The sequence below is a fragment of the Microtus oregoni genome, unplaced genomic scaffold (assembly GCF_018167655.1).
Source record: "Microtus oregoni isolate MIOR12 unplaced genomic scaffold, Mior012 000003F_ref0000135, whole genome shotgun sequence".
NCBI classification, from domain to species: domain Eukaryota; kingdom Metazoa; phylum Chordata; class Mammalia; order Rodentia; family Cricetidae; genus Microtus; species Microtus oregoni.
The window spans coordinates 65,542,793-65,559,628 of record NW_024543062.1 but is presented as its reverse complement, the minus strand read 5'-3'; the positions used below and the strand labels follow the sequence as shown (position 1 = coordinate 65,559,628).

General features: G+C 41.0%; 1 protein-coding gene across 2 annotated transcripts in view; it reads left to right on the top strand.

The window, feature by feature from the left end:
- Positions 1–16,836, top strand: part of Ipo9 (importin 9) — a 44,560-nt gene that overhangs the window by 6,367 nt on the left and 21,357 nt on the right. For both annotated transcript variants that reach the window (XM_041648039.1, XM_041648040.1), the window contains exons 2-11: positions 5,901–5,962; positions 6,145–6,231; positions 6,949–7,150; positions 11,446–11,534; positions 12,542–12,628; positions 13,494–13,613; positions 13,727–13,827; positions 14,012–14,070; positions 14,812–14,963; positions 16,674–16,772. In XM_041648039.1, coding sequence (XP_041503973.1) covers positions 5,901–5,962; positions 6,145–6,231; positions 6,949–7,150; positions 11,446–11,534; positions 12,542–12,628; positions 13,494–13,613; positions 13,727–13,827; positions 14,012–14,070; positions 14,812–14,963; positions 16,674–16,772 — 1,058 coding nt within the window. The remainder of the gene's footprint in view (positions 1–5,900; positions 5,963–6,144; positions 6,232–6,948; positions 7,151–11,445; positions 11,535–12,541; positions 12,629–13,493; positions 13,614–13,726; positions 13,828–14,011; positions 14,071–14,811; positions 14,964–16,673; positions 16,773–16,836) is intronic.

Genomic DNA, 16,836 nt, shown 5'->3' with positions numbered 1-16,836 from the left:
TTTTGCCTTGTGGAGATACTTTTTTAAAAGCAAAAAAGGTTTTCACCGGGCGATGGTAGTGCATACCTTTAATACAAGCACTTGGGAGGCAGAGGCAGGAGAATCTCTGTGAGTTCGAGACCAGCCTGAACTTCAGAGCAAGTTCCAGGACAGGCTCCAAAGCTACAGAGAAACCCTGCCTTGAAAAGGCAATAAATAAGTTTTTTTCCTTTGCATTACCTTTATAGAAGACTTCATTATTAATACCATACTTCCCGTTGCCATTGGTGGATTCTTCATCAACTTTCATGGAAATTAAAGTTTTCAGTATGATACAAGGCTATACAGTTTAGGCAGAACTTTGCTTTCTTATATCTCACTGTAGCAATGCAATGCAAATTAGTTTTTTGTCTTTAAAATTTCAAGGTTAATAGTTTTGAAACTCTGGGAACTTGTAGAGAAGAGAATATATTCTATCCATTCTATTTTAAATCTTGTCTTAATAAACCAGGTTAATCTTCAGGTTGTCTTTCCCAGTAGACTTTTAAATGGGCATTCATATAAGTTGAACTCACAACCTTCTCTCTTGAGTGAAATCAGGAAATAAACTTTTATAGAAAATTCATCTTAAAGTACTTGTAGGTGGAGACTCCTGGTCGACTCATAGATCTCTGTCCTCACCACCCTTAGACACCAGCCACTGAGTGGAGTGTGAGGTGTGTGTTTGATAGGCACAGTTACTTCAGGACTGTGACAGAGACGCTCCCAGCTTTGTGATCGTCACTAGAGTGCTACCTCCTCCTGGCACAGATGCAAAAAGGAAAAAAAAAAACAAAACAAAACACCTTTCATGGAAGCTTTTTTCTCTGAGTAGCCTTTCGGTGTCCAGTTGATGACGTGGGGCCCATGTGCAGTTTTTCTGAGTGCTGTGATGCCCTGCTGTCTGGGGCCCGTGTGAACTGCTGAGAGAGATGTGGATTCTTTCCCTTCTCTGAGCTGTATCGGTGCTCTCACTGAAAGATAATCATTCAAATTTATTTAAAGCTTTATAGCTTCAATTCACATTTCAAAACCTTCTCAAAAAATCTTATTCCTCAGTATCTTTTTCATGATGGATGATTATTTTGCTTATTTTCATCTCATTTTAGTTTGTCCCTGTAGGAATAATCCAAAAATTAAACTCTTGCTGGTAACTTTTAAAACCCACATAAATGTTATTTAAATAGTGCCTTAAAGGAAAGTTCTGGGGCTGGTGGGATGGCTCAGTGGTTACGAGCACTGACTGGTCCTCCAGAGGACCGGGGTTCAATTCCCAGCACCCACATGGCAGCTCGCAGCTGTCTGTAGCTCCAGTTCCAGAGAATCTGACATCATTATACCAATGTACATGAAATAAGGTTAAATAAAATTAAAAAAAAAAGAAAGTTTTGTGTGTTCCAGGTAGTTTATGAATGTATTTGTAGGTCATTCTGAAGGAAGTTGCATTAGGCACACTAGAACTAATTCAGTGTCCCAGGAAACCAGGACCATGTGGACTCAACAGTGTGAGGTTAATGTCCATTTTCACACTAAGTATATGAATTGCAAGTGTGGGTACCTTTGTTAGTAGTATTATCCTTTTTTTATTGTTTATTTATCTGTGGAAATGGGGCTTGTGCGTGGCACATAGGTGGAGATCAGAAGACAACTTGTTGGGGTTGTTTCTCTCCACCATGTGGGTTCCTGGGATCAAATTCAGGTCGTGAGGCTTGGTGGCTAGTGCCTTAGCCTGTTAAACTGTCTTGCTGGGCTCTGTGTCCTTTTAAAACTAGTTCTGGAGAGATGGTTCAGTGGCTAAGAACACTGGCTGTACTTCCAGAGGACTAGGGTTCAATTAATTCTCAACACCCACATGATGCCTGAGCTGTTTGTAACTTGAGCCCAAGGGATCCACCTTCTGGCCTCCATTGCAGGCAAAACACCATACAGATTTTTTTAATGTGAAAAGGATGAAATAGATTTAAACTATAGATTTGATGTACGTTTTAAATTAAATCTAAGCATTGGTATTTTTTTTTCTAAGCATTGGTATTTAAAAGGGCTTAAGACAGCTGAGCATGGCAATGCATACCTTCAATTCCAGCACTCAGGACGGGTGCAGGTGGGTCTCTGATTTGGAGGACAACCTGGTCTACATAATGAGAAATAGTGAGACCCTATCTCAAAAAACAAAACAAAACAAAGGTCTTTTTAAATTGTAAATGACTCATCTGTGTTTTAGAGTCCATTCTAAAAGTTGACTCATATAATATTGGGTTTTAGACACCTGTTTCTCCTATTGCAATCAATGGGGTTTTTCTGTTTACACAGTATCTGAACTAACCAAAACAATGTTAGGAATCAGAGTGATTCTGAAGGTTTTAAGTGTTTGTGGTTTAAGCATTTAATAAACATTTTTAAAGAAAAGCCTATTTTATCATTGTTTATAGTCTCATTCTTTCCTGAGTGACATGATGGATGCCGTAGAAAAACAGAACACTTGCCCAGCAAAAGCCCCAGCTCTGATCCCTCATGTTGAAGAAATAAATTAATTTAAAATAAAGGCATTGAGAAGAATGAGCTTTGAGGATCTGGTAAAATTTCAGGGCAAAATACAAAAATCAGCAGCTTGCTTTCTTATACACAAAGGATCTAACCTGTTTTGAAACTTTTAAAACCTTTTATGATTTCAATCAAAAAAGATTAATTTGAAATAAAATAGGAACTATAAGAATCTATTACAGGATACTTCTTTTTAATGTGGGAGAGTCGTTCCTCTAGTTGATATTGTGGTGGATGGTTGTTGTTGTTGTTTGGTTTATTTGTTTTTTCAGTAGGCAGGGTTTTTTTTTTATTGTATTACTTTCTGTGGGTGGGTGTTTTGCCTGTGTATATGTCTGTGTACCATTTGCTTGCAGTGCCCTCAGAAGCCAGAAAAGGGCATTGGATCCCCTAAGACTAGAGTTGCAGCAAGTTATGACATGCCATGTGGGTACTGGCAATCAAACCTGGGTCCTCTGAAAGAGCAGCAAGTACTCTGAACTACTGAGCCATTTCCCTAGCCCTCCATTAAATACGAACAAACTGGAAAGATGCCCTGTTATTAGCTCAGACAGTAGGACATTATTAGAAAGCTAGACAAGTTGATTCTGAAGGTTATACAGAAAGACAAAGATTGAAGAGTAACTATAAAAACATAGCAAAGCAAAACTACCAGAAGGGACAAGCTCTATGGACATTTAAGCGTTATATAAAATTTCCATAATTAACACTGTGGCACAGGCACATAAATAGAAAGGCAGTTATAGTAAAAAAAAAAAAAAAAGTCAAAAAAACTGCACACAAGTATCTATAGAAATTGAGTAAAATAAGAGCATCCCTGCTCTGAAAACCTGATCATACTCCAAAATCTGAAAGCAATTTTTGTATGCCAACATGAGCCTGCAAGTAGAAAATTCTGTATCTGCCTTACGCCAGAGTCGAAGCACAGAAACACTGCTGACTAGGTGGTGCACGCTTGTAATTTTAACTCTAAGAAGACTGAGGCCAGAGAATTGAGTCCAAGATGAATTACACAGTGAGATGCTGTCCAAGAGAAAAGGAAACAAACCATCTGGACTTGGTAGGTAACCCTTATGATTCCATCTCCTAGGAGGCCAAGGCAGTAGAATTGTTGATAATTCGGGGCCAGCCTGGGCTACAATAAGATCCTGTCTCATAAATGCATGGTGTGAAAGGGGGAGGAAATGATGGAATTTTTAGTTTTTTTTTTTTTTTTTTTGAGACAGGATTTCTCTGTGTAGTCCTAGCTGTCCTGGAACTTGCTCTATCTATCAGGTTGGGCTCAAACTAAGAGATCCGCCTGCCTCTGCCTCCTGTGCTCTGGGACTAAAGGTGTGCACCACTATAACTGCATAACCATTTGAAATTAGATCTGCATTTGTGCCATATAGAAAAATAAGCCCCAGTGAATTAAGAGCCTAAATGTAAGAAAATTAAACCCTAGAATTACTAGAAGAAACATGGTAAGTTCCCTCTAACTTTACATAGTGATGGGCAATAAAATAATAAATAGCAAAATAATTTTTGTCATAAAGACAGGTTTATGCTAAGCACATGCATTAAATCATTCGATCTTTAATAGGCATGGTGGCACACTCCTTTAATCCCTGCATGCGGGAGGCAGAGGCAGGCAGGTCTCTGTTTGAGGTTAGTTTGTAGTTTGGTCTACAAAGCAAGTTCAGGACAGCCAGAGCTGTTACACAGAGAAACCCTATCTTGGGGGGTGGGGGGCTGCCTTCATATACTTGCTTGTTACATTGATACCTCTATTCTTTCTTTGTGGGTTTGAAAACTGGGGCTTAAAGGATAAATAACTTATCTAAGGACATGTGGTAGCTTCAAGACTCGAGCTTAAACTTGCCTAAATCTAGTGCCCTTGCTGGGTTGTTTTATTTGTTTGTGGGGGTGGGGGGAGTAGTGTGTGTATATATGTGATTCGGGTCACATGCAATTTTAAATTTCCTACTAGCCATATTAAAGAGGTTTAAAAAGGAAACATAAAATAATTTTAATACATAAAGCTAGAGAAATAACTCGGTGGTTAAGAACTCTTGCTGGTCTTCCAGAACCAAACCTAAGTTTGGTTCCCAGCATCTATGTTGGAAAACTCACAGTTGTCTATAACTCTGGCTTCATGGGATCTTACAATCTAAAGTCCTCTTCTGGCCTCTGCTGGCACTTGCATACATGTGGCATACATCGATTCATGAATACACATGGGAATAAAACTTCAAAGCCAGGCGGTGGTGTTGCACTTCTTTAATCCCAGCACTCGAAAAGCAGAGTCAGAACTATGTGAGTTCGAGGCCAGCCGGGTCTAAAAAGTGAGTTCCAGAACCAGCCAGAACGTTTTCACAGAGAAACCCTACCTTAAAGAGCAAAAAGAAAAAGAAAGAAAAGCTTTAAAATAATAGTGATTTTAATATTGGCTGATCGTAGTGACACACACCTTTAATCACAGCGCTCTAGATACAGAGGGCATCCTAATGCATATAATGAGTTCCAGGCCAGTTCACAGATACATGATGGTGAGACCTTGTCTACAAAATTAATTAGCTAATGAATTAAATACTGTACTCATCTAACCTGGTGTATTTCCACATATAATCTTGGTTTGGTATTTTTAAGGGTGTTAGGGTCGATGTGCCTTTAATCCTAGCACTCAGAAGGCAGGCTATGAGGTCTCTGAGAGTTTGAGGCCAGCCAGGATTGTGTAGTGAGAGTGTCGCAAAGAAAAACATTATTGAGATACTTTGTTTTTATGCTAAGTTTGAAATGCAGGATGTTTACATTTACGGTCATCTCAGTCTTTGTGACTGGTGACCAACTATATTGGTTTTCACAATTCTAGACTGTGAGATAAAAATTAGGATGTATCTTTGATTTTACATTCTTGATACAGTGTTGACTTCTTTGCAAATGTGAACAAGTCTGTTTCTATTTGGTAGTGAGAGTGTGTAGCATACTCCCAATATGCAGTCCAAGACTTGTTAATCAAGCATGTGACTCACACCTGTGGCCCCAGTGCTTGATGAACTGGGGCAGGAGGATCTTGTTTAAGACTAAGCTACGTGTCAAAATCCTGTCTTTTTTAAAAGTTTATATTGCACGTTGAAAACTGTTCTTTGCAACCCTTATTTTGTTTTGTTTTTTAGGGTTAAGCCTGTTGAGCCAGGTTTTCTCAAACCTAATGTTATAAATTTCCTAAAATGGCTGTGCTGTCGAAGCAGTAGTTCACGTTTCTTTCTGAAACCTTTCTTTGTTGCTTCAAGGTTGAGCTCAGTGAATTGCTATGGCCTTCATGAATATCCTTAGACTCACAGTAAAATTTTCTGTTTCAGAATTTGGCGTTCACCTGGCAGAGCTGACTGTAGATCCTCAGGGGGCACTGGCCATCCGTCAGGTGAGTCCCTTTACTTAGTAAGGGAACTTTCTTAGGGGAAAGAGAAAGGATAAGGGCAGTGTATCAAACAGGATTTTTGTACCAGATTTATGTATGATTCAGTCGTATCAAACCAAGTACGTGGTTTTATGTGTGAAAATAAGTTATTTCTTGTTGCACATGATGGCTTACTCTCTTCACAGCTGGCATCAGTCATCCTGAAGCAGTATGTGGAAACTCACTGGTGTTCCCAATCAGAAAAGTTCAGACCTCCTGAAACTACAGAAAGGGTAATGGCAGTTCTGTGGCTGTCTACCTACAAAGATGTGAGAGTCAGTCTTAATACGTTCAGCATTAGTCTAACATTTTTTTTTGATAACAGAAAACAAGACTAGGAAGAAAATAGTGAGTGGCATTATGATTACTATATATATTATATATATATATATATATATATATGAATATCATGATAGACTGTGTTCAAATCCAGTTCTACCCTTTTGCAGATCATGAGAGCATTTGAAATCTGTTTAGCTGTGAACACTCAATTTCCTAAGTTTTCTAAATTAGAATTAAAATTACCATCGTCAGAGGGCTTAACAATGAAATGAAATAATACTTCTAGTTAGTACAATTGCTAAGCAGCTACCCTGAGTACCCAAGAAGAGATGAGATACAGGTCTAGTACTGTGGGTTGGAACCTTCTACAATTGTCCAATATAAGCATCGCTGTGACTGGTGAACTCTTAAAATGTGGCTACTGAGCCAGATGTGGTAGTACACACCTTTAATTCCAGCACTCGAGAGACAGGCAGGCGGATCTACTCAGTTCCAGGACAGCCAGGGCTACACAGAGCAGCCCTGTCTTGAAAAACCAAAACTATAAAAAGTAAATTAAAAATGTGGCTACTATAACTGAACAACTAACATTGTCCCGAAGCAGATGGGTCTCTCTCTGCCCACAGCTTACCACCTGATTAATGACAAATGGCCTTTCCTCTTTACAGGCAAAAATTGTTATTCGAGAGCTATTACCCAATGGGTTGAGAGAATCAATAAGCAAAGTGCGCTCCAGTGTGGCCTATGCTGTGTCAGCCATTGCCCATTGGGATTGGCCAGAAGCCTGGCCCCAACTCTTCAGCCTGCTCATGGAGATGTTGGTGAGCGGAGACTTAAATGCCGTCCATGGAGCCATGCGTGTGTTGACAGGTATCAGAAGCATTTTCCCTGGTGTTGATACTTGACCTTTTGTGAGAGGAACAATTAAGAGCTATGTAATAATGTGTCCCAGACCAAAGAGCTGTTACATGTTGTTCCTCTCTTCTAGGTCTTTGTAAATGTTGATCTTCTGGTTTTTATCTCCACAGCCACCAGAAATTCCATTGATTCTTTCCAGGGAATTGAGTTAGCATAATTATACTTCCAAATCTTCACTTAGGAATATTGGAGGCTGAGGGTATGATTCAGTGACAGAGCATGCACAAGCTGGAATACCACGCACATACAATGATACAGTAATGCCATAACAAATAATTAGATTTTTGGTTTATAGTCTGATTGCACCTTGACCCTTCACATAGCCTCTTTGAGCCTTAGTTTCTAAGATGCTATCTTAACTACTGTTCAATTGCTCTGCAGAGACACCATGACCAACACAGCTCTTACAAAACTGGTTACCTGCACAAGGTCACACCAACAACGCCAGTCAATATTCCAACAACCAATAATGTTTCACTCAGTGGTTCACACGAAAAGGTGGAGGGTATAAAGGGGGAATGGGGACATGTTGGGGATACCGAGGAGAGTGGACTGGGGAGTTGCTTATAGTCTTAGGGGTTAGTCCATGATTGTCTTGGTGGGGGGCAGACAGGTACGGTGCTAGAGCAGTAGCTGAGCGCTTTTCTGTGATCGAATAGCAGAGAGACAGACTTGGGACCTGGCATATAGGCTTTTGGAGCCTCAAAGCCCACCCCAGTATCATACTTCCTCCAACAAGGCAACACTTAATCCTTCTTAAACAGTTTCACTCCCTGGTGACTAAGCATCCAAATATATGAGCCTATGGGTCTATTCTCATTCAAACCACTGCAGATGCTAAACTCAAAGGAGATTTGGTAGTTGACATATGCTAATCTATATAAAGCATTGAGTGTAACAACCAGCTGACAGTGTAGTAGACTCTGAGCAAACCTTAGTCATTAGGTTTAACATAGTTCGTAAGTATTCTTTTCTATGTAATTGTCTCAGTAGCCTCTTGAAAATATCACAATTGGTTGTTCCATCTTTTTTAAGATTTTATTTATTATGTATACAGTGTTCTGCCTGCAGGTAGACATGCAGGCCAGAAGAGGGCACCAGATCTCATTACAGATGGTTGTGAGCCACCATATGGTTGCTGGGAATTGAACTCAGGATCTTTGGAAGAGCTCTTAACCACTGAACCGATTCTCCAGCCCGATTGTTCCATCTTTAGATGATTATATAAACACATGAGATGAAGTGTACAGTAATCAAAACTCAGAGACTTGTACTCTGCGGCTAGGTTGAACCAAGGAAAAATTAAGAGTAGCCAGGGTTCAGCTGAGTGAGCATGGTGTTACACACTGTTAAATCCAGCCCTGGGGCAAGGGGGATCCTCCTGTTACCAAGCTCTGAGAGAAATGCCAAGCCTTGGTAGACTGTAACCTCTGACCAGCAGGGCCTCCCAACAACATTTTGTTTAGTATTACGAGACAGGGTTTCTCTGTGTAACGGCCCTGACTGTCCTGGAACTCGCTTTGTAGACTAGGCTGGCCTCGAACTCACAGAGATCCTCTAAAATGCATGGGCTGATCTTTTAGAAATCATCTTTCACTGGGCAGTGGTGGCACATGCCTTTAATCCCAGCACTCAGGAGGCACAGGCAGGCGGATCTCTGTGAGTTCAAGACCAACTTGGTCTACAAAGTAAGTTCCAGGACATAAATCACATCTGTTTTTCTGAGACCTGCCAGTTTACACAGTTTACAAGGACTGTTCTCCCTCTCTCCCTCCTTCCCTCCCTACCTCCCCTTGCTATATAGACCAGGATGGCCTTGAACCTTGAACTCAGAGATCTACCTGCCTTTGCCTCCCAGTAGTAAGATTAAAGGGCTGCACCATCACCTGGCTTTTCTCACTTTTTAAATGGAATATCTTCTATGTATTTTTTGACAGTTTCAAACATGTAAAAAATGTCTGTTAGTCATATCCACCTTCAACTCCCCACTCCACTCTCCTTGGTACCCCAACATGTCCCCATTCCCTCTTGACACCCCCCACCTTTTCGTGTGAACCACTGAGTATATCATTATTGGTTGTTGGAATATTGACTGGTGTTGTTGGTGTGACCTTGTGCAGGTAACCATAGCTGCTTTGAGTTCATGAGTGCCTTGACCATGTTATCTCTGAAAGACAGCATTTCACAGCACTCCTCTTCATCCTGCAGTTCTTGCATTCTTTCTGCCCCATCTCTGTGACTTGCCCTGAGCCTTGTGGTGGGGTGGGGGCCTTGGTATAGATGTTCCTTTAAAGCCAAGCACTCAGAGTCACTCATTCTCAGCACTTTGACCAGGGATGAATTTCTGCTGACCTGCAGAGAGAAGCGTTTCTAACCCACATTGTGGGCAGCATAATCCATGGGTTTAAGCATAAATATTTAGAAGGAAGTTTGAGAATATGCTGTTTAACAAAGGTAATAAATTTCCCCCAAGACCTAGGACCTCCCAAACCATGGTCATTTGGCAAGGTTTTTGGGCCCAGCAGGCGTGAATTCCCTCCTATGGGCAGACTAAAATCTGGGAGCTGAATACAGCTCCTCCTCAAGAACAATAAGTGTTCTTCACAGCTGAGCTCTTTCTAGCCCCCAGCCGATTGTACTTTTAGTTAGCTTACAAAGTAGTGGCTTTCCATAAAGGGTTTTCATATCTCCTTAGTTTTGGTTGCCCTCGCTCCCTCCTCTTCCTGTGTCTCACCTCTAACTCCTAGTATTCCTTAAGGGAATACTGCCAGGAAAGCAACCCCGTAAGCAGCATTCCCTCTGCTTCAGTTCCTGCTTTGACTTCCCTTGATAATAGACTATGGCCCCTAAGCTGAAATAAGCAGTTTCCTACCTATGTTGTTTTTGGTCGGTGTTTACTGACAGCATCAGAAAGTAAACTAGAAAGAGCAGGTCCTGTCCCTGCAGCTGGTGTGTGTGAGGAGCAGCACTGTGCTCTGCACTTCAGATCTGTTTGCTTGTCATCTATGCCCATGCAGTATTAATGGTGGATTACTGATTCTGAGTCAGAGGCAAATCCTTCATTTGTTTCAAAACTTCCTCTTCCCATGCCCAGATGCCCTTCTAGAGTGCCTGCTATGTTCCTATTTTAGCTGTGTCTGTAAGTAACTTTAGCTCAGAAAAAGCAAACTTACCAAAAAGGCCAAAGCGTTCTTCTCTGAGCCTTTCACTGCCCTTGCTTCTCCTTTATGACTGAGGACTACGCTCATTCTTCACTGTGTAATTGAACTTTTTGGGGAGTTTTGTTTTGGTTTGGTTTTCAAGACAGGGTTTCTCTATGTAGCTTTGGTGCTTGTCTTGGCACTCACTCTGTAGACCAGGCTGGTCTCGAACTCACAGAGATTTGCCCGCTTCTGCCTCCCGAGTGCTGGGATTAAAAGAATGCACCGTCAGCGCCCAGCTTCCAAAAGATAATTTTTTTGCCAAGGAAATGAAAGTTATTCCTAGTTTGACTTCTTTCTAACAGACCTGGAGAGAAAAGATGGTCATGCAGTTATCCTGACTGGAATGCAGAAGGGTCTTCTTTCTATTTGACTAAGGAAATTACTGTGCAGTGAGGTCGTTTTCTATCAGACTCTGAGTGGATGGCACTCAACCTCCATTCACAAATAGCTACTCTGATCATTTTCAAAGGAAGGCAGACTTTCAACTTTGCACCACAGTGGGTTAAACGCCTTCACTTAGAGCGGCTCCAGAATTACACATTGATAAGTGGAGTTGAAACTTAGTACAACTGTGGATGGGTAGTTGGTTGGTTAGTTTTTTCGAGATAGGTTAGCCCTAGCGGTCCTGGAATTCATTACGTAGACCAGGCTGCCCTTGAACTCCCAGAGACCTGCCTCTGCCTCCTGAGTGCTATGCCTGGCTTATGTTTGTTTTGTTATTTGCATTGAAGCAACTTATTGGGATGGAACTGAAAACTGAGCGGCAGTTGAGAGATCTCAGACATGTACCCAGGTGCTAACATGGTGCTCAACAGCAGGCCTGTTTGTCTTTGCTTATATACAGTTGCGTTGCAGATCTCTTCAATTTTGTGTGTCTTCCTTTTGTGTTCCTATACTCTCTCCCCTTCCAACAAATAATACTCTGGCTTCTCTTTCTTCCTTGAGGTGAGGCTGCTAGACCAGTGGCCATCCTTATATGCTAACTGGCTTGGAAATTTTCACACTTTGTCTTTATGAAGCACTTTTTATTTTTTGTCTTTGCAGAGTTTACTCGAGAAGTGACAGACACACAGATGCCACTTGTTGCTCCTGTCATTCTCCCAGAAATGTATAAGATCTTCACCATGGCTGAGGTATGATATCTCAGGCCAGTGGTTGCAGTGTTGTCTTGCTGTGGTCAGCATCCACCTCTCAGGTGTATGGTCATGGGATTTGTCAGTGATGCCCATACCAAAGAACTAGAACTTACAGTGGTCCAGATCAGAGATTGAATTGACCATAGTCTTTGACCTCGTGACTGTAAAGAGAAGCCTTTGATAAAAGCACTTGATAAAGTAACAGAAATATATCAATACACATAGCTTCTGGTACCCTATCCTCCTTGTGTTCATAATGCCACTCCTGACCTTGCCTACTCAGCCACGGGTTTAGAAATAGTCTGTTACTTCCTATGTACATGTTAGTATGTATATAAATAGTGATCTGTTCACAATAATATGTAAACACTTATAGGTATTCAGCCTTCATAATCCCTTGCTCCCAATGAATACTCCACATTTTAAAAGAGATACATAAAGAAATGGGGATACAGCTCTGTATAGAGCTTGTGATTAGTATTTGCAAGGTCCTGGGTTTATCTTCTATCATAACAAATAAAGCAGCAGCAGCTGCTGCACATGCTGTAATCCCAGTGCTCAGGATGCTGAGGCAGGAGAAACAACCCTATCTCCAGAAAAGGAGAAAACATACATTAGCTACACCCTGCGTGGTGGAATGTGTCTTTAATCCCAGCACTTGGGAGGCAGAGGCAGGCTGAGTTCTAGGCCAGTCTGGTCTACACAGTGAGTTGTAGGCCAAACTACAAAGTAAAGCCCTCTCTCAAAAAAAAGAAATAAAAGGCTATGTTAGGATTTCAAGTATTATAGGACCTATTTTTAGTCACAGACCTGTAGACCTGTATATGAAAGGCTGATGCTTGTAAGTTCTAACATTTTGTTGAATTATTCTCTCTTAATTATTAAAACCTATTTACTACATAAGTGGGTTGAATCTGTATCTCTGGGATTTGGATTAGTCCTAGTTTCACTTCTGATCACATGTACACACATACACACTCCAGTCCCATGGTTTTTTTCCCTAGGTGTATGGTATTCGAACTCGTTCCCGAGCAGTAGAAATTTTTACTACTTGTGCCCATATGATCTGCAACATGGAGGAGCTAGAAAAGGTAAGTGAGCCTTAGCTTGGTAATTAACAAAATTTGTGCATCAGAGTCTTATTAGCCTTTTCCGTTGCCAATAACTCATTTCGTAAGTACCAGAAAGCATACTAGCCAGCCTTGTATAGATAGATTTAACTTTTTCATTGAATTTTTAACATAAATATTTTAGTTTTAGTTATAGTTCTTCAAATACCTTCCCTATATCCTTTTCATTTTTCTTTATTTTTTTTTAAGATTTATTTATTTATTATGTATACAACATTCCTTCCATGTCTGCCTGCAGGCCAGAAGAGGGCACCAGATCTCATTATAAATGGCTGTGAACCACCATGTGGTTGCTGGGAATTGAACTCAGGACCTCTGGAAGAGCAGTCAGTGCTCTTAACCTCTGAGCCATCTCTCCAGCCCCTCCTTTTCTTTTTATTATATCTTTCTGTTTTGGTGGTTTTTTGGTTTGGTTCTTCCATACTGGAAATTAAACCCAGAACCCCACACATTCCAGGCAAGCACTCTGCCACTGAGCTGTACTTCCAGTCTTCCTATGTCCCTTCGTAATAGATCTCTTGAGCCTTTCCACTGTTGCAAGCCTGTTCTGTGTGAAAGAAAGCTAGCTGAAAATGCCGATTCCTGGGACCCAGGTGCATTTCTGAGAAGTGGTCAGGTGGGATAGGTTTAAGAGACTAGAGTGAGGAACTGAAGGTAGGCGCTGAGGTCTGAAGTCTTGAGGAATTCCTGCAGTGACTGTAGCTGTGGCCTTTGATTAGGACCTGGCGCCAAGAGAACTTTAGATGCTTCAAAACTGAAATTAGTGTGTGTGTTGAAGCTATGGATTGGAGGTTTGTTGAGCATTGACTTTTGTTTCTGTTGTCAGGGTGCAGCCAAAGTCCTGATCTTTCCCGTGGTTCAGCAGTTCACAGAGGCCTTTGTTCAGGCGCTCCAGATGCCAGATGGCCCCACATCTGACAGCGGTTTTAAGATGGAGGTTCTAAAGGTAAAGATATACAGTCAGTGAGACTTGGAGTTGAGAGGGAATCAGAAATCATTGCTTCTGTGCTACTCAGTGGGTTTTTTTTTTTTTTTTTTTTTTTGTTTTTCTCTTCTCAGGCAGTGACAGCCTTGGTGAAAAATTTCCCAAAGCACATGGTGTCCTCCATGCAGCAGATCCTTCCCATTGTTTGGAACACTCTAACCGAAAGTGCTGCCTTATATCCTTTCCTGAGAACCCAAAGGACCCGCTGCCTGAAGTTGAGGGTTTATCCTTGGGTCTCACAGTCATGTGCTCTTGGTTCTTTCTTGGTGTGTGTATTCTTAGTGTCGGGGTGCTAGCACTCCCTTGTAGACTACATGTACAGCAGACTCTAGGTTCTCTGCCTTTACTCTACGTCATACTTATGTGAGGACAGAAGTGAATTACACGGAAGAAGTGGAAGATCCTGTGGACTCAGATGGTATGTAGTGTATCGGACCCTAACAGAAATACCAGTTCTTAAGGAAAGGAATCTGGCAAAGACAAGTGAGAGGCAGAAAACAAAAAGGCAGTAAAAGCATCTTTCAGTGTATTATGTGAGGCATGGAGAATCCATGTCTTCCATCTCATATTTGGGGACATTCAGAGTCCACTAAAAATCATAACGTTCGAGTTGTAGCGGTGTCTAATCCAGCTACCTGTGATATTTTGCCTCTTTGACGTCCCAGATGATGATACTCTCCATTTCTATGTCAATATTTAAGTATTTCAGATCAAAAATAGACATGCTGGGAAGTGTTTATGTTCAATGCTTATATGATTCTTTTACTCCTAAAAGCATTTACTTTCCTCAAAGTACCTTTCTGTGACTCTAAAGAAGGAAGCTAAAGCTTCCTCTACCAATACTTCAGGAGTAATTAGCAAGTATTTTCATTTTCAATTAATATACAAAGATAAGGGGGCTGGAGAAATGGCTCATCGGTTAAGAGCATTGCCTGCTCTTCCAGAGGTCCTGAGTTCAATTCCCAGCGACCACATGGTGGCTCACAACCATCTATAATGAGGTCTGGTGCCCTCTTCTGGCCTGCAGACACAGACAGAACATAGTATACATAATAAATAAATATTTAAAATATATATATATATATACAAAGATAATGTAGTTTATTTCCAGAATGAATGTTTTCTATTATTAATTTCTACTCTTGTATATTTCCTATAGGAGAAGTCCTAGGCTTTGAGAACCTCGTCTTTAGCATTTTTGAATTTGTCCATGCCCTACTAGAAAACAGCAAATTCAAAAGCACCGTTAAGAAGGCTCTGCCTGAGCTTATTTACTACATTATCCTGTACATGCAGATTACCGAGGAGCAGGTAAATGGTACTTGGGGAACAAATTACTAACTTGTATTGGAAGCTTCAAGAATGTGACAGCTTGGTCAAGTAGACTTCTCATTTCTGAAACAGACAGTAAGAGACTGACTTTATGTGAAATCCTAGAAAAAAAAAATTGGCATTATTTTCTCAACCAAATTCCTAAGTATTAGGAATTTTACCAACTCTAATGTTTGCTAAACTTTTAGAATACTTTTCCATTAGGAAAATCCAGATTAAGCTAAGAAAATGTTATTCAGACTCAAACAACTCTAAGTTTTGGTGGTGTGCAGGGTATAGTAATAGGCTTTTAATTTCAGCTGCTGCCATCAACTTGCTTCTTTTTTGTTTTGTTTTTGTTTTTCGAGACAGGGTTTCTCTGTAGCTTGCGCCACCACCGCCCAGCAACTTGCTTCTTCTTTAGCCACATTGAAGTCTCAATGGCTTTCTGATCTGCATTTAGAGAAGGAACAAAAGAGTAACAACAGCCAGGTGGTGGAGCACACCTTCAATCCCAGTACTCAGGAGGCAGAGGCAGGTGGATCTCTGAGTTCAAGGCCAGCCTGGTCTACAGAGGGAGTTCTAGGACACAGCCAGGGCTACATAGAGGAAAACCTATCTTCAAAAAAAAAAAAAAAAAAGTAAAAGTAAATGAATTTCCCCAGATCTGGAGAGAGTTGCAGGGAAGAGTGAAGTAGTGAATGTGTTCAAAACACATTGTATGAAGTTCTCAGAATTAATACAGTTCTGTAGTTTTAACATAAGGAAAAAGACTATATCAGTGTAGGCCATTGAGATGGTTCAGCCGGTAAACATTTTCACCAAGCCTGATGACCTGAGTGTAGTCCTGGGTCCATGTGGTGGGAGAGCACTGATTCCTCGTAGGCATAAATGTAATTTAAAAAAAGAAAATGAGGCCGGGCGGTGGTGGCGCACGCCTTTAATCCCAGCACTTGGGAGGCAGAGGCAGGTGGATCTCTGTGAGTTCGAGACCAGCCTGGTCTACAGTGCTAGTTCCAGGATAGGCTCCAAAACCACAGAGAAACCCTGTCTCGAAAAAGCACAAAAAAAAAAAAAAAAAGAAAGAAAGAAAGAAAGAAAATGAGATATAAATAACTATCTTTTAACACAAAAATTGGTATAATTTTATAGTAAATATCCCAGTATATTCAGAAAAATCTATCACAGTAACAAGCTGATGACAGAAACTAAGTAATTTGTCAAATTCTTTTTGGGGAGTGGTTTGAGACAGAGTTTCTCTGTGTAGCCCTGGCTGTCTTGGAACATACTCTATAGACCAGGCTGGCCTCAAGCTCACCGAGATCTGCCTGCCTCTGCCTCTTGAGTTCTGATTTTAAAGGTGTGTGCCACCACCGCCTCTCTGGCAAATTTGTCAAATTCTAAAGAAGATTCTGCTACAGAGAAATAGCCATCTCTACAGATTTGGATAAATATTTGTTTCTCAATTTAAAAAAAAAAGAGAGAGAGAGAGAGAGAGACTTTAAAACACTGGGAGGCAGATAGATCCCTCCTTAGTTCAGGGCCAGCCAGGGCTATATAGCGAGACCCCCATCTCAAAAAGAAGAAGACTTTAGACTGGGGTGTGATTGGGAGAAAAGATTGAGGGCTTCCCATGGCTGCTGATAAAAAGAAGGAACATATAAACCAGAATGGCAGCCTCACAATAACCTGACCTCATCCTCGTCACAGATTAAAGTGTGGACAGCTAACCCACAACAGTTTGTAGAAGATGAGGATGATGACACTTTCTCCTATACTGTAAGAATTGCAGCTCAAGACTTGTTGCTGGTAAGAGTTACGTTGCTTCTTCAACCAAATAACCCTCCAGTAATTGGAAGTTTCTTCTTCCTAG